General features: G+C 26.6%; 1 protein-coding gene across 3 annotated transcripts; it reads right to left on the bottom strand.

Annotated features, from left to right (window-relative positions):
- Positions 1–1,061: 1,061 nt before the first annotated feature.
- Positions 1,062–21,196, bottom strand: LOC111040927 (ABC transporter G family member 23-like). 3 transcript variants are annotated; one of them, XM_022325005.1, is made up of 16 exons: positions 20,900–21,196; positions 7,593–7,749; positions 7,363–7,495; positions 4,350–4,504; positions 4,165–4,272; positions 3,786–3,876; positions 3,579–3,716; positions 3,352–3,479; positions 3,069–3,276; positions 2,749–2,926; positions 2,564–2,685; positions 2,424–2,497; positions 1,944–2,032; positions 1,683–1,859; positions 1,443–1,529; positions 1,151–1,380 (listed from the first exon to the last, which is right to left on the bottom strand). In XM_022325005.1, exons 2-16 carry the CDS (start codon positions 7,733–7,735, stop codon positions 1,151–1,153), a joined length of 2,061 nt encoding a protein of 686 aa, XP_022180697.1. In that variant the 5' UTR covers positions 7,736–7,749; positions 20,900–21,196. The 3 variants fall into 3 exon arrangements, with proteins under 3 accessions (XP_022180698.1, XP_022180697.1, XP_022180695.1); XM_022325003.1 differs by lacking the exon at positions 20,900–21,196 and adding an exon at positions 14,789–14,987; XM_022325006.1 differs by lacking the exon at positions 20,900–21,196 and having other exon boundaries at positions 1,062–1,380; positions 7,593–7,735.
- Positions 21,197–21,851: the final 655 nt, after the last annotated feature.

Consider the following 21,851-nt stretch of genomic DNA (forward strand, 5'->3'; position numbering starts at 1 on the left):
ATTAATTCGGTGTTTGAATTGGGAAAAAAATAGAGGGGGGTGGTACAAAGGTGTAAAAAAGAGATCCGTACCTGAATATCTCAATGTCATATTGAATATAACTGTAGAAGTAGTACACAAAAATATTTTTTAAATAGTAGAGGGACTCCGTTCCTCCTCGTCCCCCTCAATTAAAGCACTGAAATATTATAGGTAATATAGGTATGTACTTTTTACACAGTTAATAATTAATATAATTATAATCTAATGTATACCTATTTATAGCCATGATGGCGTGATCTCAAATTGCTTTTTTATGTAAATGCAACTAATTACAAGTATTATAGCTAGTATAGGCACTAGGTATAAGTATATTATAGTATACGCCAGTTTATTATTATTATAATATTCTAACTGGTGATCACTAATCATGTCTATAAATTATAATTAAGTTGAAGTATGTACTATACATAAATTGGAATAACTTACTATGTTTTTTTTTTTATCTTAGATTTGATTTTTGGAATTGTTGATAGCGGAGTTCGATAGGAGCTACTGCTTATCGAGCAAACTTTGGTATAGTTACCTATATTATTTATAAAATTATTATACCTTAACATTTATTTATGTAATTTTTAATACAAACACATACATTTAATATAAGCGCAGTAATATGAAGAATTTTTAAAATAAAAATGCACAAAAATTCGTAAGTGACTAATTTATTTGGATACTTTGTTCATTGTTTTACCTAAATTGATCCATTATTTAAAAAACTACACACATAATCTTAGCAGATAAATTTAGTCAAATTAAGGGAAATTGGTTGTGTTTCATACAAAACAATGCATATTATTTAAACATTAGACGAATGATTGGAAAAGTGTCGTAATTAAATCTCTAAACAATTATTAATAAGAACTCAACTTAGAAGTTATTTATTTTGTTTTATTTTTCTTTGACAAAAACTATATTTGATAGTAATTGGGACATAAAAAAATTATAGGTATATCTTAAAAACTAAAAAATAATAAACTTAATTATTTTGAACAATATAAAATTATATGATAGGTATACTATACTATATTTACATATTAAATAACTTATCTAAACACACAGAAATACAACATTAAAATTAATATTAAATTACAAATTACAAGCTAGGTTTTATTTATTTTTTCGCTTTAATACCTTGTTTGAACTTGAGACTTAATATTGAAACTAAAATTGTAACAAATATCCAAACCGTTATTGATACAAACCCTTGCATAACTATTGGATGAAATAATCCCCAATTTCTTGCAGTCATTGATCTGAATGAGTCTACTGATAAAGTTAACGGAAAGAAAAAACTAATCTTTTTTAATACTGGATCCATGGCTTCTAATGGCCACATAATACCTGGATTAAAGTATAAAAATAAATCATTTTGTTTTATCACAATCTTATTCACAAAAACTTACCGCTTAAGAATACTTGTGACATAACCAAACATATTCCAAAGAACGTAGTGATTTTCTCTTCATCAAAAGTAATACTCGCAGCAAAACCTATAACATAATATTATGGATATAACATTTTGAAACATTAGTATGAAAATACCTTTATAAACTGTTTGGGTATTTCAGCCCATAAATAAATATTTTTTATAAAAAAAATGCATAACCAGGAATTATATTTTTGCATAAAATGTATGTACTTACCCATGAATGTCCCACATATTCCTTGTAAGAATACAAGTACAAAAGGCGTAACCCAGGTACTTAAGAATGGATGGTCAAACACGATGAATTGCAGTATGAATACTGTGATAGTTTGAACGATTAACATTATAATTTGTACCACCAATTGTGACAAAATAACTTCGAGAACGGTGAGTCCTGTTCAAAAATACATTTAATGAATTAAAAATTGAATCTAATATTGTAGTACCTAATGTGTATAATGCATCTATTTATAATCACCCGAAGAAAGACTCCTTTCAATTAAACCGCTATTTTTTTCCATGCTAATTGATAACGCTGTAAACAGGAACGTCAAGTATAACTCCAATCTAAAACATTTTTAAAAATTGGTGGAAGTTGAAACACTGGCAATTATAATATATACATCTTGGGCATCCACTGCCAGCTAGTTTAGCTGGTGTTATTAAATTTGAAAACATTTAAAATCTCTTTTTAATTTTTAACGTGCTTGTTCTAAAAGTACTGGTGTACAAATCATTTTCACCGGATTTTTTATAGTAATGTATGAACAAATTTAGAAATTAAGACGTCTTTCCTAATGAGTTGTATTGATTTTATGATGCATTATGCGTGATTTTTATAGACTTCTTACTGATCCAAAAATGGCTCTCCAAAAAATGTGTAAATAGATTACTAGTCAGAAGTCATAGTTAAATACATAAATTATAATAAATAATAAAAATGTTCAATTTAACGTACATCGATATTATTGCTGCAGCTCCGTAATGTGACATATTAATATCATATAAAGTTCCAAATACAGGCTCCATCAACTAAAATAACATTTTAAATATTATAAAAAAAAAAATTAAGTATTGATATTTTTTATATATTCATACAGTTATTGGTACTGGATCTAACGCCGTAGTAACTGAACTTTTATTGCAAATTGAAAAGGATTGAGTGAGACTTCTATAACTTTGATGTAATTTTCCTTGAATTATTGTCTTAACTACATAGTCTGAAATAAAAACGATTATTTAAAATTTTTTTCTTAAACATATTTAGAATACTAAAATATTACTTGACATATCCAATGATGCTTTAATCGCAGATTCGTCTATATCATGTGAACTCATTATCGACGGATCACTAAACTTCACTCCGATCATATCAGTAAAATTTTTTGCAAATGTTACGAAGCCCCACGTATGACCGTGTCTTGCGTCATATCTTGCTAACTTCTCTTCGTCGTATATTGTCTGTCAACATAAAAATTATATTTAACTTTATTAAATTATTTTTATGATTTATTAAAATGAAAAAATCATACAGGTGCTTTGATTTCAAAGAAATATTAATTTAATGCAATCGCAAGAAAAATAAAAAAAATAAATTAATCACCAAAGTTAAATCATGATTTTCCATCTCCTTCATATATTTGCAACTTAGTGGGATTTTGCTATCACACAAATCAAACGTCTTATATGAGCAAAGTGAAGGATTTTCATAGTTGACGATTCCTACGTTGAGAGGTTGTGGGGCTTGTCCAATGGTTAAATTATAAATCATTATAGTGAAAAGTGGTAAGAGACAAACAAACAAAATGATTCTAAAATAAATAGTTGACACGGTTTATTAAAATATTGAATGTGTAATGGCAGTAGGTATATACTATTATACTAACGTCCAATTCCTGACGCTCCAATACCAATGTTTCAATAATTGAGCTTTGAACCGTATTGGCGAGAAAAGTGATGATTTTTCCAGTGACGTCGTAGCTGCCTGCAAAATTGATTTTCTTCTTGGTTCTTCCTAATAGATTATATTATCGTATAAGTAAACACGATGTGCTATATTAGGCATATATATGTAGCGTTATCTTCGTTGAAGATGAAATAAATTGTACTCAACTCTTAATTCCGTATTTACCGAAGTCTGTTTTTGACTGAGTATTAAAAAGGCACTTTCGAGTGTGTCAGCATTGCAAGACGCCATAATTTCTAGTGGAGGCGCTTCTGATAGTAAAACGCCTTTTCTCATCAAGCCTATCTGAATTTAAGTTGAGTTTAAAATCATGAACATTTCATTAAAAAGTATATGCATCATTAATAAATTTACTGTATTTGCGAGCCGTGCTTCTTCAATGTAATGAGTTGTGATAATTATTGTTTTTCCACGATTCGTTAAATCTTGTAAATACTCCCATATGCTGAATAGTTTAACATTTATATAGAAGTTTAGTGTAAGAGTATGTATTTATTTATTTATTGTTTACATCATAAAGATTAAATCATTGTTATTATACGTGAACACAACGAGGATAATAATTTTCTTTTCAATTTTTATCTTCCGGCATTGTTTGCAATATTGGGACTTCAGAAGGTATACAGTTGTGTTTATAGTAATGAATAATGAATAAAATAATTAACTATCTGTAATTATGATTACCGAAAGACAAATAGACTTAATTTTTTACCACTTAATATTTATATCTTACCTTGCACTAATAATTGGATCGAGTCCGACAGTGGGCTCATCCAATATTAACAAACTAGGGTCGTGTAAAAGAGCTGTACACAGAGAGAATCTTCTTTGTTGTCCACCGCTATAAATTATTTCCCAATATTAAATTATCAATGTTAAATTAAAAGTTAATATATTAATACTTTTTTTTTAAATTACCTCATTGAACCAAATTGAGTCTTGGGTGGGGGCATTTCCATTAAATTGATCAACTTTTCACCTTTATCTTTAATATCTTCGTAAGACATCTCGTACAAAGATCCAAAATAATGGAAAGTTTCTAGTATGTTAAATTCATCGTAAAGTGCTAATTCCTAAATAAAAATATTCAAGTAAAATAATCATCATAATATTAAATGTAATTGCAATACTTATAATATTCATTAATATTATAGTCATACCTAATTTTTTAAGTACTTATACAATGATTTATATTGCATTATATATAACTACCGAGTAATCTATTTAACGCAAGAAACTCATTATGTTTAAACATTTTTTGTACATAATTTTAAGACATTTAAATAAATATTAAATAATATTTTTTACAATTTTTTCCCCTTATCGTTATAATTTTTAATTTTTATAACTTGTTTAGTGACCATATGCATTTTGATTTCTTATTCTAAAACAGAATATTATATTTTGGAGTACTTCGATTTACAAAAATTTAATTTTGGTCGAATAGTTTATGAATTATAAGTAGGGAACGGATGTTAATGCATTTATTATATATTAAATAAAATATATATATATAATATAATATGTAATATATTATTATATTTAAAAAAAAATTAAATTAATGCGGAGTAAGCAAATTTTTTTTCTCACTACTTAAAGAACTCAAATTAACAATTTAATTTTGCATAATTTTGCATATTTGTTCGATTTTTATTTACATGTCATGTGTTCATGTTCGTTTTTCTTTTAGTGCATATTTATGGTTTTCAATTATATAATATAACGTTAAATAATGTGTGTACTTGGTTATTTTCTAACATATATAATGTACATTTTTTTGGATTAACCAACAGTTCAATGCGTTCAACGAAGTTTAATTTTAAAAATTATTAACTATTTTAAATTTTTAATAAATAAAATAAAATAAAGTATAAATGAATTAATTTTTACCGATGCATATTTTTAATAAATTCTAAGCAAAGTTGTATACCTAATCGAGAATAAGTGCACAAATATTTTTTATTGCATAAGCATCCGCACATTTATCCACTAGTCCGTCCTTCAACACTTTTAATACTTATGAACTTATATAGCTACTTATTCAAAATTGGATTTGTATAGATCGAAATACTTCGAATAAAATTCTGTTTAGGTATATGAAACTAAAAACGTATCAAAAGAATAAAAAACTTAAAAGACGATGACGATAAAAAATTGTAAAAATGTGGCTCAGTTAAGACTTAAAATTATGCAAAAAAAAATATTTTCAAAAATAGTGTTTTCTGAAATTAAGTGTACCTTACGTTAAATGATGTGCGTAACTTTGAGTATTGTGTTAGTGAAAATCTTCAGTCAAAACGTTTAAGTACTCGCTAATATTATGGATACTCGATAATACAATAATTATTATTAAATTATGCATATTATTTAGGTAGTATAAGACAAACTTGTATTTAATTATATACCAATTTACCAAAATACGGTATGTATCGTATGGGTTCAGAATAGTGTAGCTGCTTTAATTGAGTCACTTATAATATAAAATGATACCTACATGGTTCAATGAAGGGTACATATAAATAGTATATTATATTGGTTATTAACTCAAGTTAATTATTATATTAAATAAAGAATAAGATAATAGCCGACAAACGGGTTACGTAATATTTATTGAGATAAAGGTTACGGTGACAACAAAAGTAGGTATAGAATTAAGAATTTTAATATAGTGCGTATACATGGGTAGTAGATTAAAACTTGTTTCAATGTCTTCCATATTGTACCTACCAATTATATACCTAATATTAATTAAAACATAATAAACTCGAACGTATAAAGTAGGTAAGTATTTAATTATTCAAAAAATAATTGTTTTATTTTTACTAGCCTAAAGCTAGTGGTGTAAAAATTACCAAATTCACTACTGCTTAATGCTTACGGGATATGTTTTAATTTTTTTGTGCATATATATTGTACAGTGTTATTGAACATATACTAAATTATGAATTGATTAAAATTACGATAGATAGAGAACGAGTGAAATCTTAATGATTTTAATGACTCCAACAGACTGGTGAGAATGTTTTGGTTGTAATTCCGCGTATTATTGTGATGTCTGATATCTAGCACTTCGTACTCGGCAGTATACTGTGATATCAGTCTGAGCTTTTCTCCATATACCCACAATCCACCTCATTCAGTGTAATCATAGTACAATTTTGATATTAATTATCATCCGTTATATTTGTATTAGCTATTTTGGCTGTTGCCATAAGCACAAATATGACCCAAACACAGCCCAAAAGTGCAAAAATAAATATTAGATAAGCGCAGATAAATTTTACGAAAACAAAGTGTATTTTATCAAAATCATATAGTGCCAAGTCATCAATTAAGCTTTTAAAGTGATGTAAAATGAGTAAAAACATTTAAATTTAAAATTACATATGATGCAAACGCACATGACCGTAGCGCAGACACCAACTGATATAATATAGATGGATATCTGATATACGATTTAAAACATTTCACTCAAGTTTCAAACATGTTTCAATTAAAAATAAATCGATATACCATCTGATATTCGTTTTTTGGTGTATATAGGCTACAATTATCTTAAATGATTATTGATTATCAACCATCAACGTAATTTAGTATGATATAATACGATTCGATAGTATTAAACTCTAGGCGATTGTAAGCTCTAGATTGAACTTGATCACTGTTGTTTTTGAAATATAAAAATACTTTATGTTTAAGAAATAAATATAATGACCATCAAATTTTAAACTGAAACTTAAATAGGGCACGGGTACAATATTGTATCGGGTAATACAATTTATTTTTGCGCTTTTTTCCCACTACTATGGTACAAAAGTGCAAAACGAATTTAGGCTTGTGGCCTAAAATAGACGATTTGCACTCTTGGGTTTAAGCGGTTATCTCACTATGAATTATGATCATTCTAAATTATACAAATGTTTGAAATTACCTGTGGCATGTAACCTATTTCTTTTTTCTTTTTTACAGAAAGTTGAATGTGTCCAGAGTCCAATCTACCTCGGCCAATAATACAAGAGAGTAACGTTGTTTTGCCACATCCACTTGGTCCTAATAAGCCATATCTAAATTGGGTAAAATAAAATAAAATAATATTAGGTGATTATCAAATGAGTTAAAGAGTACCTATCTAAAAGTCGATTAAAAAAAAAAGTTAATTACATTGTTCCTTTTTTCACATTCATGTTGAATCCATTTAATACGACCGACGATGAGGTGTATGCTTTATATGCATCAGTGATTTTAACTGCTAAATTTATGTCACTACTTGTTTCACATACATGATCGAGGTTGATGTCTTCCATCTTAAGATTTTTAACTATTAAAAAAAAAAAATTATACAAGTGTTCATAATAGGTTTATTAAGCTCAATAATCTATTAAAAATCATAGTTGTTCGTTGCAGCATTAAATTGTGTGTATAATAAACATTACTTAAATTATTAAATATTAATTATAATAATACAGTGAGTTTGTGAGTAATACATAATTTTTCAAAAAAGAATAACTTCTATAAAAACATAATATTATATTATCACTCATTTATTGATTAGATTTAAAACAGTAGGTAACTAGGTACAATAATATTTCAATACCTTATTAAAGAATTAAAGTTCATAACGTTAAACGTTAACCTTGTCCAATAATATAGCATAACCCGTAGATTATTTTCAAATTGATTTAATGTAGGTACTATATAAGACATAAGTCTACATTCTTTATTCCAGACAAATATTACGGATGTAATGAATAATAACATACACGCAATGTTTTTTTTTTGAATTTATACTTACCTACTACCTAGGTATATTATTATATATTATAATAAGTTACGCGTGTTATTAATGTTGAATATATAATATTATGAAAATGTTATTAATTTTAAATTCTATAATATGTAGATCGATGGTGAATGATCTATTTCAACTTGTTTTTTCCACGACGTATTTTTTAGGCAGTGAATCTCGGTACTCACAATATGCATATTGCATACACTCTAAAAGTAAAAACCAGGTATGGTGGAAAATCAAAATTTCTAAACTCTCAGCAGTCTTCGAAACATATTTTGTAAAGGAATCTGGTGTAATGATAAGATTTTTATTTTTATTTTTTTCTATTTAGTAAGCAATATCCAGTTTCATCAATAATTATTCTTGAGTATTTAACAGAAACTGATGATAATAAAGGGACGCTAACCTTTTGATAGTCAGACGAGGAAAAACTGTGTTTTTGTACAATCATTGGTGTCAGCGAAGTGGGCATACACGACCAGACTGATAATATAATAATTAATACTTAGCGTATTTTCACACGATGTCGAAAAAAATTTAAAAACAACGTGTATGACTTCCACCTAACCGGTACAGTAATGAGCGCTCTTGTGCAGTACGTTCATCGTCCACCTGTTTATCCGGTTTATCATATTGTAAGCCTTTTCTTTGTGCCGCCACTCCAAACTGATCAACCATCCGTTTCGTCTCACCATAGTAAACATGGCTGCAGCCCCAAAATATTGTAAATATATTATAAACCTTTACTTCGCAAATTCTTTCAGGAAATTCGAGGTCAAGTGTCTGCACAGGTAACCGAACGATGAAACCGATGACGGGAGTTAGATTTTCAAGTTTTTTGAATAAAAATATGGCAGTTTTTTTATAACAACGAATGCCTATAAAACATTATAGAATTGTGTTTCCGTAAAGATGATCTCCCGTTGTGATTTGTTACATAACCATTATAGGATTTGTTTACTCATTATCGGTACTTAGCACCTTATAGTTGTTAGATGTTATTTTATGATTTCCTTATTGAGTAGCAGCTACCCAAGCTAATATTGGATTTTTATTTTTTCAATCATCAGTGAACACTAATTTTTTTGATAAGAATTCTTAGTTTCTCTGGACATTTCATTTACGGGAAATATAATATATAATTCTATATGTTATAATATAATATATGTAATATGCATAATGTATAATTATACATGTTATAATACGCGTGATGTTCTAGCACACTTTAATAACGATACTGTAAAAAATCCAGCGTTTAAATAATAATTACCTACTCTGTACAAGGTCAACTTTCCGCAGAACGTAAACGTGGATAAATGGAAATATTGTTTCTGGAAATCCCATAAGAGATTTGGTAGTGGTTATTATTTTTTGTTCGTGTTCTTCCGATTGTAACTACTACGGACTCTGGTGATTATATTTTTCTTGCCCCGTTAACTGGTGCTCACTGAGTTGAATATTTTATACGCATATTGAAAAATGTGTAGGTAGGAAAATGGGGACAAACGTTATAAAAACAAACTAGTATAGTCTATCGAAAAATAATAGATCCGACCAGTTCAATAATGTGTTCCTCATTCCTATTATACACTACTATATTTGTATTTATATTTCCTATGTATAATTTATATGTACATAGCTATAATATGATGTACATGGATAAACCAGTGACTCGTTTTTATATTCTTATTTTTATGTTGTACCTATTTCGAGAAAATAATTAAACCATGGCTGTAGGTTGCCTGCAGCTACATAACATATTATATTCTATTTGCATCATCATCAGCGTTATATTTTATTGTAATTGCTCTTATATTACTTAAATAAATAATTTTTATCATCAACAATAAATTAATTAACCGACTGCACCACTAGTGTTAAGTACTATTTCTCTAGGTTTTTATTTTATTGTATTTAATTCACAAAAATTTAAACTACTTTTGAATATATTTTTTGGAATAAAATTTTATTTATTAAATTTATTTGATACGAGATATTATTACTGAAAATATACTTAAGCATGGCTCCTGAAAAATTCAAAAACGTGTACTCAAAACACATGTGCTTTAAACCATCGAAATGATTTTGGTATTTATTAAATAATATTTTATAACCGGATTTCAATTTAGAGTGTGAATTATCGTTTGCCTAATCACTTCCTCAAACTAGTTTAGGGATATTATAAATATTTATGAGCTTTATTACACAACGTGTATTTTATAATATTTACGTTTTGTTTATTTTTGTTTTTTTTGTCTATTTTTTTTTATTGATCATGGATTCAAGAAAAAAAAATTGTCTTCCGGTGACTGGGTACCATTATCATTACATATTTTAATACAAATAATTAAATATATGGCATTTAAAAAAATTTAAATATTTTGGATATTACCTTCTATATGGTGATTAAAAATTATGATATTCGTTTGGTTTTTGTTAACAATTAGACATGCACACCATATATTATGATATATTAGTATATTATTAAAGTAATGTATCCTGTGACATAAAACATACGATACGCGAAAATTGAAATTTAATAATGATTTTATTATCAGAACATTATAATATTCTCTTCTATAGGTAAAAGAGACGGTATAATATTATATTACAGTAAATATATATTTTTTTACTTTTGGCTGATGATTATATAAGTAACTATACTATCTGAATAATTAATTTATAAAATTAATATGATAATTATTCCTTACTGTATAAGGTTACAGTTTATTTTATCCGATTTTTCGGTAATATAGATATTAATATAAATATTACACGTTGTTTGTTATATCGCTTGTGTATTTAATAATCAGTATTTTGTTAACAAGGAAGTCTTTATCAATAATTTATGATTAATACGTTTTTAAAATAGAATTTGGGAAGTAAAATTAACTAGGTACTACCTATAGCTATATATGTCTATATTGACATTGTACATATTACGACCGACCTAAACTATATTTTTGTTCAAATTTCATAAAAAGGCTTGCGTGCTGCCCAGATTAAGATTTTATAGTGGCCCCGAAATTAAATTAAATAATAATTGATAAATAATTGTATTTGTATGTACATTTTTATTTATTTATGTTTATACATTTTTTCAAACAAATTATAATTGTTAAGTATCTGTAATGTAAATAATGTACAAGATTAAATTATTGAAACATAATAAGAAAAATCAAACCAATATATTTGAAACAGCGTAATATTTACTTAACTATTTTTTTTATTTACTTATTTAGCCAATGTAAAATTGTCGACGGTGTGTTATTAGGAAATAATTTGTTTACTTGAAATTATAATGTTATTGTAGGTATAATATAAAGTGGGACTTGTTTATCGTCTTATCGATAACCCGGAAAGATAACTATTAAAAATAGTGTTGAGGCTGGTCTGTAATAATAATGTGTAGCAAAATTAATTTTAAAAAAATCAAAAACATTCTATGATTCAAACTTGAAACTAGATTTGAGATTATTATTATTGCCGGCATAATAAGTACTTGTTACACTACGTAGTGAGTCACACATATGCATAAGGTATGAATAATGTTAGTGAGCAGTGGGAATATCTATAGAAATTTGAAGATCGTGGTAATTTAAACATGGTTGAATTTTATAGTTTATTTTTTCACGACATGTATAAAGTTATTTTATGGAATATTGGATTAAATAACAGTAATTTAAAAAAATATATTTTAGATAGTATGTAATTTAAAAAAAATAAGTTATTATAAAATACTAATGAGATTATAGATATAATATAATATGATATTAGTAAGGCGTATTTCATATTTAAGTTACCACGTTATATTTTGAAGGCAAACACCTATTCGATTGTCGTTACGATTCCGGGTAAAGATTTTTGCTGTTAAGTCAACTGTAGGAGGGTTACAAGTTACAACTAAAGGGTTTAATGTTAAGTCGTAATAATAATTGTTATCTTATGATTTTCTTGCAACAAAATAACAGTTTTTTATTATAATTATGTTTGAGAACTTATTTTGATTCAAAAATAACACGATAAATAAAATCAAAAAAATATTTTAAAGACATCAAAATAATATATCACGTATGATTTTTTACTGTATTCATATTTTATTTTATTTTATCACATATTTTTTATCGTGGGCCAAAGTAAACGTACCTGACTCATACATAAATAATATGAATATTAAATATGCAAACACAAAATTTTGTCTAGCAAACGTGCACCGAAAACAATATTAATTAAATTAATATCATGGCTCCTCGTAGGAAATGCACATCATCCTATTTGCCGGTATAAAATCAATTATACCATTAGTGGTACATATTGTTGTAAATAATTTATTTTGAGAACCAATGGATCCAAAGCATTTACTTGATTTGCGGAAACCTACTCGGCAACTCATGAGCCACGGAATGTTGTTTAAGTTATAGGTTGGTGTAATGTCATAATCGGTATCCTTATTGGAAAGTGGGGATATTATTTTTTATTATGGATTTTTTTATTTCCCGGTTCATGTGCCCACTCTTAATATTTTGCAGAATCTTGCAGAATAGTTGTTTTGTTAGTTGACAGTGATGCGAAATGTGTATTACTGTATTACCAACTTATTTGTTGTTTAAATACAATATTTTATTGTTCGATATTTTGGTCGAAAATAATTTATTACAAAAAAAATTAAAATTAATTTTTAATTAACTTAGTGTTATTAAAAATCAAAAATTTCATATAAATTCATACTAAAATTATTGAAAATGTGTTAGGTAGTATATAAAAATAAAATATTCAATTACCAAATGACAATAATACTTATTAGTTATTACCTTGTATGAGAATTAATAAGCGTTTTAATATTCAAATAAAATATAATTTGAATATTTTTTTAGTTGTTCATAAAATGGTATAATTCCTAGTATTAAATAAAGTATAAAATACGTAATCGTTCTTTTGTTCAAAAATCAAAGAAGAAATTTGGAGACAACAGATTTTTTAAATATCAAGTTTTATTTAAATACTTATAATAACTTAAGATTTGTGTATGTTTACAGTAATTTTGTTAAACAAATCTTGCTTATTAGCAATCCAACTTTAATTTACAAGTTATATTTAATGATTATATATTTGTCATAAATCTTTGAGAGTTCATTTTTATAGGGCCATAACTCATAAACTCCATTATAAATTACAACAATAAAATGAGTTAAGCTTAATGACTACACACTAAAAGTTTATTTTCACCACTTTATTATGAACATTATTGTCCAGGGGATAATAAATTATTTGGTAAATTGAAAATGTAATAGTTTTGTGTGAAGAATGTTATAAAACATAATAATATATGTCTATAGCAAATTGTTAAATACAGCTTATACAAATATCCCTTTTTGGTATTAATTCGGCAATAGGTATACTAAATTATTAGTTATTTAACATAATTCCTGTTAAGATTATAAAGTATAAACATTTTAAACCCAAAATTTTTATTAAATTTAAATAAAAAATAAATACAATATTGAAATTGTTGAAATTACAATTTGAACTGTTATGCGCTAGTATGACGAAGATACATACGACGCAATGCCCATTGCTTGTTCAATTTACTACTAAATAAAAAGTATCTTAAGTGATAAGTGATCACCAGACATTAGTTATTAAACTGATCCTTTTTCTAGTTATGGAGCTCAACGAACAGGGGCATCTCTAGAGATATGGAGGGGGGGGATCAGTTATAATTTTCAGAAAACTTTCGATATAATAATATGTTTTATTTTGTAATTTTGTTTTTAACAAAATACAATTTTTTTGAAATACGGTCTGGGGGGCCGTGGTCTCTAGGGCCCCCTCGGAGCCGGACCTGTTAACTTAACGGCTTATGTACCTAAAGCTAGTCCAATATCTATATGGCATTTGATAACGCGTTTAGATTGTTGACCTCTAAAGTTTTAAACAGATACATTAACTTGAACTTTATACATGAATATTAAAAAAATATCAATTTTTTTTATCTCACGTTGTAAAAAAAAGTATTATTATTCAGTTTTTTTTAATATTTAAATATTTTAAGATATCATAGTTCATTTAAAAATGTATCGTAAAATATTTATATTCATCTTGTCCAAATCTTTAAATGTTCAACAATAAATAGGATAGTAGTTTAGGTATTGTTATTTTTTATTTGAACACCACTGATATACTATCAAAAATAATTCTTTAAAAAAGCTTAGGTAAATATAATTCCGGTAATTTAATACATTGATAATTTCACTGTTTTCACATATTTTTCGAAACTGTTTGAAAGTAGTAAGTAGCTAGTAGTACTATACTACTGATCCTAATTCTTATAATCAATATTATCTCTTTTTGGAGCAAATTTTACTTGTTCGTAAAACATTATTCCACAAAAAAATATGATATACACATAATACAGAAAAATATACTTTTTAATAAAGAATATAAATCGCATAAAATATAAAATGTTAATGTTTTTATTTAGAAACTAATAATAATTATAGGATAAAATATACATTTCCTGGCTTAAAAACATTAAAATACCTTTATCTTAAAATGTCAAATTTCTTACCTAATCCTTTGGATCAACAAAATCGATTGAGGAGCAAAACAACACACGTAAAATATTATACTTTTCTAATCAAAACAAATACATATTTCTTAACTATTGCAATGTTTCAGTCAAGTTCAGATTATTCAACGATGTGTTACACCGCAGTGCGCGGTCACTGATGATACTAGTTTAGTGGTCTGTGAGCTGTGAGTGGAGCTGTTCGGTATAAAAAACATTATCCTATTGGCAGTAGTATAAACCAGTTTGCGTTTTATTGTTTCCATTGTTTTGATTCGCGTTTTAAAACGTTTTCAAGAATATTTAAGTTATGGTTGATGAAACATGCTCCATATGCTACACGCGTACGTCTTACATATTTTATAATACACCTATGTATAAAAATGACATTAATCATAAAATGCATTGCACCTACCTAACTATTCACAAAATCTATATTTTAATATCATTATGAACGATATTTCTATTTTTAAATCACAAGGACTAAACATTGAGGATAACATGTTTTTCTTTGTCTTTAAACTATTTTCACCGGAAGACTTATTCTGTTGACCAAAAATAAAGAATCATACGATTATTCCTTATATGGAATTATAAAAAATATCCATGGCGATAATGCCAAAAAGACCGTTGTATATTCTAAGGATTTCATAATCAAATATTGTATTAATTACACAGTGCAAAGTATTTGTAATGAATATATAATATACAGTATAGATGTATATCGATAGCCAAGTGCGTATCAACAATTAACTTTAATATATTATTTTAACTGGGTTGAAAAACGTGTTTTGGTTTTTTTATACTATTAAAACACTTTTAAACTCTAATAGTTATAAGCTATTTATAAATGTTGTGTACTAATATAAAAGAAAAAAATGTATTCAAAATATAAATTAAATAATTATTAGTATTTTGTAGAGAAAATGCCAATAATTTGATACATTGAAAATGCATTGGGGAAATATGTCAAAATATGTTTATAGTCTATACTATGTGAATGCACGTATTGTAGTCCGCCAGAACTATTGAGAAACTATCTAACACCCATGAGGTTTTGTTGTGGAATTATTTTTTTTAAATTTATCAGAAACATGTAAGTACCTACTACTGTTCTGCCTAGTCTTTATATAACCTTGTATATGAAGTGTATACATATGTCATATATATATCATATTACCTAGACTTGGTGCTGACAAGTAATTTATTTTTAAAATGAATACCATTATGAAATAAGGGAGGTCTTGTATATACAATTATTTTGAGTATTAAAATATTGTTTTGCTGTAATTATTTCTTGGTACAATAGTTCCACGGGGTTTACAGTTTGAAAATTTTTATTTAGTCAAATCTGTGCTGACTATATAATGCTGTAAGTCACAAATACTTCAAAATTCAACATTGTAAGAATCACAATTCAATTTCATAAAAGTAGATCGAATTCAATGATTTTTTATCATCAAGAAAGAAGTCCGTGTAGTTAATTAGTCTCAACTAGAGTTTAGCATCTGAATAATTCCCTGTAAATGGTAACTTTTATTAATATCAATTTTTTTTTTAAATCAGTTTTGACTCCTGGATGAATTTAAGCTCTTTTGTATGTAGCTTGATACATTAAGACTTGTCGAAATTGATTTAATTATGCATTCTAACAATAAATATAAGTATATTACTAATTTATTCAATAACTGTTTAAGTTTTAAAATATGCTAATTTTTTCTAATTTTTTTTCTTCAGAATAATGAATCAGAGTAACATTTAAAATGGATCGATAATTTTATTTTACAATTATACATATTATGACTTAGGTATAGTTAAAAAAAAAATTCAAGTTATACAAGCCCTTTATTTACAGTAAATATTCAATAAATTACATTTTTTTAAAGGTGCTCATTTTAATTAAAAATTTGTCATTAAATTTAAAAATGTCCATGAGTCTTATTATAGAGTATAATCTCCTTTAATAATTATTAAATTCGGTAGCAAATATTAACCTATTCACTGATTGAATACTTTAATGAGTGTCTAAAGAAATTGTATAAACGTCACCATCGTACACAACGATATTTCGTCCACTGAGTGGTACTCATCAGAATTATTTTTGAACATAGATATTATTATGTTTTCGGCTGGGTACAACTTTTTTTTTTCCTACCGACTTTTGTGAGGCTGATTTTTGTAACGCACTTGTACCGTGTACGTTAACGCAATTACGGTATTTCTATAGGCTAAAAGCAAATCAACAATATAATAATAAATTAAATTCCTAACAATATGTTGCATGATACTATGAATATTTTTCCACTGTATTACACTTAAAAAAATCTATAATTCATCAATTTTCCTTGCCAGATTTTTCGTTATGCATACACGATGAAGTTTTCAATAAAAATGTGACATTGTAGCTACCCTATTGTTAATTTTAGGTAACTTAGGGAAGAATCTGAAAACAATGTATTTATTTGTTACAAAAAAAAGAGTAGATATAGGTAATTGCTCTGATATTCAGTAGTCGATAGTATCCCGCCATTGAGGAGTAAGTCGCTGTAAAAGATGTATTAAATTTGAATCGAACGATTGAATGATACGTCGATACATATGAAAAATTATTCTGTGTGAAGGCTGTCTGTCAGCTTGAATTATAATAAAATAATAAAATCGTGTAATGAGAAATCGTGATTTTAACAGTTCGTGAATTTTCAATCTCGTCAAAATTCTTACTTTAAACATTTATAAAAAATGATTGTGACATTTATTTTCGATACATTTTTTTAATTGGTATATGAGCAATTTATAAAGAACCTTGCATTAAATTCCCAAGGTTTTTGACGAGCGAAATTTTTTTTTTATCGACGTTTAAAGGCAAAAATAATAAAACATGTCAAATATTTAAACATAACTTATAGAGTCAAAATATTTTTAAAATTATGTCATGAATATAAAATTCTAAAATTAATATTTGATGAAAATTGCAAGTATATGCAGTTATTTGTTTTGAGTAGCACCAAAAAACAAAATACATTTTGTCTAATACATGTTTTTTTGCTGAAAAATTTCCGTTTTTCCTGAAGTTTTTTTTTCGTTTTTCAACCTTATTTTGAAAAGTATTAACCATTTTTCATTTCTGACCTCTGAAGTATCAACTAGATCACATTTTCTATCAGAAACCACCACCAAATATGATAATCGAAACATTTTTACTTCGCCAAAAAGTGATAACGGATCGAAAAAAACACATCCGGTAAAACTGCTACCTTCTTACATTCCTAGCTCTATTTACATTTAGAATTAAACATGGCCTTAGCTTATTTGTCAGTTCCTTATTTCATACACTATTATAGATAACATCTTGATTAGATATCATGTCTATAATAATATGATTTAAATTTATAAACATCATATTATGACACCTACGTCGTACAGTCATAATTTACTGTGAGGTTACAAGGTCAAATTATTTTCTCATATTTTTTTTTTACGACCTGTTTGTTCAATTTTTTTAGTTGTTACATAGGTAATTAAAATAATTTATATTAAAAAAAAAGAGTAACGGTGTATACCTACTGTACCTATTATAAATGTTAAAAGTATATGAAAGAAAATGAGTGTTGAATAAATTTAGATAGTTAATTAGGTTAGTATAGGGATAACCCAGAAAAAAGTACTTATATTATTATTGTTTGTTTATATTATGTAATTTGTAGTGGATTATGCATCTATGCAGACAAACATTATTCCACTGAGAATGAGTGTTCCAAACATTCCGTTTATATATTTTATAGATATAAAATGTAATCTAAAAAAGCGGTTAAGTGAATGTCGCTCTGCTGTGCATTAGGTGTCTAGAAAATCGCTGTAATGGATGGTATTAAATTTGCATTAAATTATATCATATCATTGTAAACGAAAAACGATTCTGAGCGGAGACGGTATGTCAGTCTAAGATATTTTATATTGTTATTACTTATTATTAATACGGTAGCCGGTAAGTTTAATTAATATTGATCATAATATTATTCTTAAATTTTTAGTGATGCTGGAAAAATATTAGATATACTTTATGTAAAATTGGGCTATCTTGGATCCGAATTACAACAAAATGATAAACGTTATTCTTTGTGTTAATATGTAATTTTGTCCGAATTTAAACTTAAAAAGTCTGTACAAAAAACCTGTATTTATATAGATTTGTTAGTTACGGAAAAAACTACATAAGTGAAACCTTGTTTTAAATTTTTAATCCTTAGCTATAAAAATTGAAAATTTTATAAGTTTTTAACTACAAAATCATGTTCAACTTTCAATTTGATAAATATTGTCAACATTTGAACTTTAAGTGCCTATAAAAAAAATTGTGCGTATTTTTTTTTATATTTTTCAACTGCTATTGTAACAATATATCAAGAGTCTTGTATTTTTCATGCTTTTTGACCCAACTAATAACATTTTATGGAAGTTTATAAAGAAAAAAATTAAAACAATTTAAATTGAAAATATTCGTAAACAGCTCAAAACGTGTCAAAATATTTTGAAAATTTTATGGAGTATATGAATTGATAAAATAAACTTAAATTGTAAATTTCAAAATTTCTTACTCAAAATAATTTGCTAATTTTCGTGATTTTTACGAATTTCGTCAAAATTCTTGTTAAAACGCCCGCAAGAAATTAATTTACGATCAACTTTTTTTCTTAATTCCCACTAACAACAACTTGCGAGGGACCTTGTATTACGTTTACAAATTTGTTAACCAAGCGAACAATTTTTAGTTTAGTTATTATTTGTTTAAAAAAAAAAGAAACAAACTATAATCGACAATTTCATATGCCTATAAATAGTTCAACATGATTCAAAATATTTTGAAAATTATACAATTGGTGTGTAGGAAATGCTATTTCAAACGTCCAGTGAAAATGTCATGTATCTACGGACATTTTTTTAGAGTTGCACTAAAACCGAAAACTGGATTTGAGTAACATTTCCCGTTTTTCCTTAATTTGTAATTTGTGTTTCCTGTGATTTTTGAATACTATTGGGTAGCAATTAAATTTTTAATTCCTGAATGCACCAACTATAGATTCACTTTCCTACCAGAAAAGTTGCTGTTGAAGAAAATCCAAGCACTTTAACAGACCCAAACTACGATGACAGACACAAAAATAGTAAAAAATAAAAAAACACTCATCATTGTATAATCAATACATTCATCACTCCGCTCAGAATCTAAAATACTTTACGTACATATGTAATATTTTTCTCCAGATTTTATTTCAATGACTGTAAAGTTGAATGCAAGTTCATCTATACTACTTATATCATATTATGGCAAAATAAACAAATATGGTATTCTAACAAAAACAATTAAAAAAAATCTTGTAACCATTGGACAATATTACATAGTTTTTAATTTTAATAGTAGTGTACAATTGATGATACATCAATAATATTTTTAGATGTGTTTAATACATTAAATGTTGTTAAAATGAACAATTTTTAAAGATTGACATTTTAGTAAAGTTTTTATTTTGTTGTTTTATAATTTTGAAATTATCTCCGTTGTATATAATAATGTGTTTTGATTAGGCGTGCACAGCTGACAACTATTTAGGAATAATATACAAATTAAATGTCACTCAAATCATACTCATAACATTACTATTTAATGTATTTTGAAAATCTTTACTCTTAACTATTTTTTTTACAAGAAATATCATCATCTTAAAAATATTCTATAAGCTCTAAACTAAATTTAGCTCCAATTTCAAAAATAATTTTTATAATTTGATATCTAATTTATCATTGATTTGAAATTTTCGTAAATTCACTGTATTAGTATCTACCTAAATATTTAATGCATGCAGAACTGCAGAAGTTTTTATTTCATCTTCGATATTATTCCCAGCCAAGTGTCACCAATGGGTGATATTTTAATTCAAAATATTCATGTTACTTTTATAATATCATATAAACTTATTGTGCTACGTTGTATAGATTGTGTATTTCAAATAAAATTATAAAATAAAAAAATTAAAAATCTTCGATGTTGGAATTAACTATGTGATAGGTGTTATTATGTTATATTAATCAAAATTAAAAATTGTTTTCTCTTACCTTTTGGAAACCAGGAATAATTCTTTCTTAAACACAAATTATCATAAAAAGGAAATGTTTGTTTAATTTTTTAAGTTAACATATTTTTTTGAAACTTGTAAAAAGATTTAACGAATTTTTTCAAGCCTAAAATCTTTCTCTCTCTAACTATAAAACACACACGCTTGTCAAACCCCGCAAAATGAATAATTAATTCTATGTTATTCTATAAATATAATGTAGACAAGATCATGTACAATAACGCACGACACCTCCTAGCTTACGCAATGCGTTTGATCTGATCAATGTCAATCAGCACTCTGTTTCATAAAATGAGTAGTAAATTCTTTTTATATGCCTCGCAAAACCTGTCCGCGTATGTTACACAAATTTCGATTTAATTTGTAAACATTGGTATTATAGGTTATGTATTATGGATAGGAATCTGTTAAGATATTGACAGGAAATTGTTATGAGATAATGTGACGTTCAAGGATTCCAAGGATGTTCGCAGAGGGTTATATCAAAGGAGGAGCAATGAAGAAACATTTAATTCAAAACAGTATAACACAATGTAATGTATTAAAATATTGTATTATGTGCTCGTGCGATCATACTCTGACAATCTAAAGGTGGGGAAAACTGATCAAATTAGAACGGTTTGAAGTAAAGCTAAATCCCCTCCATCCACGTTAATAATGCACGGGGTTTGAGGACTTCATCGAGTAAAATACTAAAATTATTCGACAATACATTAGAGTCCTTGAACATATCATTGGTATTTGGTTTTGTCATTATGAATATTGTAATCGAAGCGTATTTTGTTATATTTGACAACGCAAATAATTGTTATGTATTAACATATTATTATTTAATAATAAAATTCATATGCAGTAGAACTTCGTAGACCGGCGCCCCGATGGTTCAGTGTTCGTGGTAGTGTGGTTGGCACATAATCAATTAATATTAACTT

The sequence above is a fragment of the Myzus persicae genome, unplaced genomic scaffold, assembly GCF_001856785.1.
Source record: "Myzus persicae strain clone G006 unplaced genomic scaffold, MPER_G0061.0, whole genome shotgun sequence".
Classification (NCBI taxonomy): domain Eukaryota; kingdom Metazoa; phylum Arthropoda; class Insecta; order Hemiptera; family Aphididae; genus Myzus; species Myzus persicae.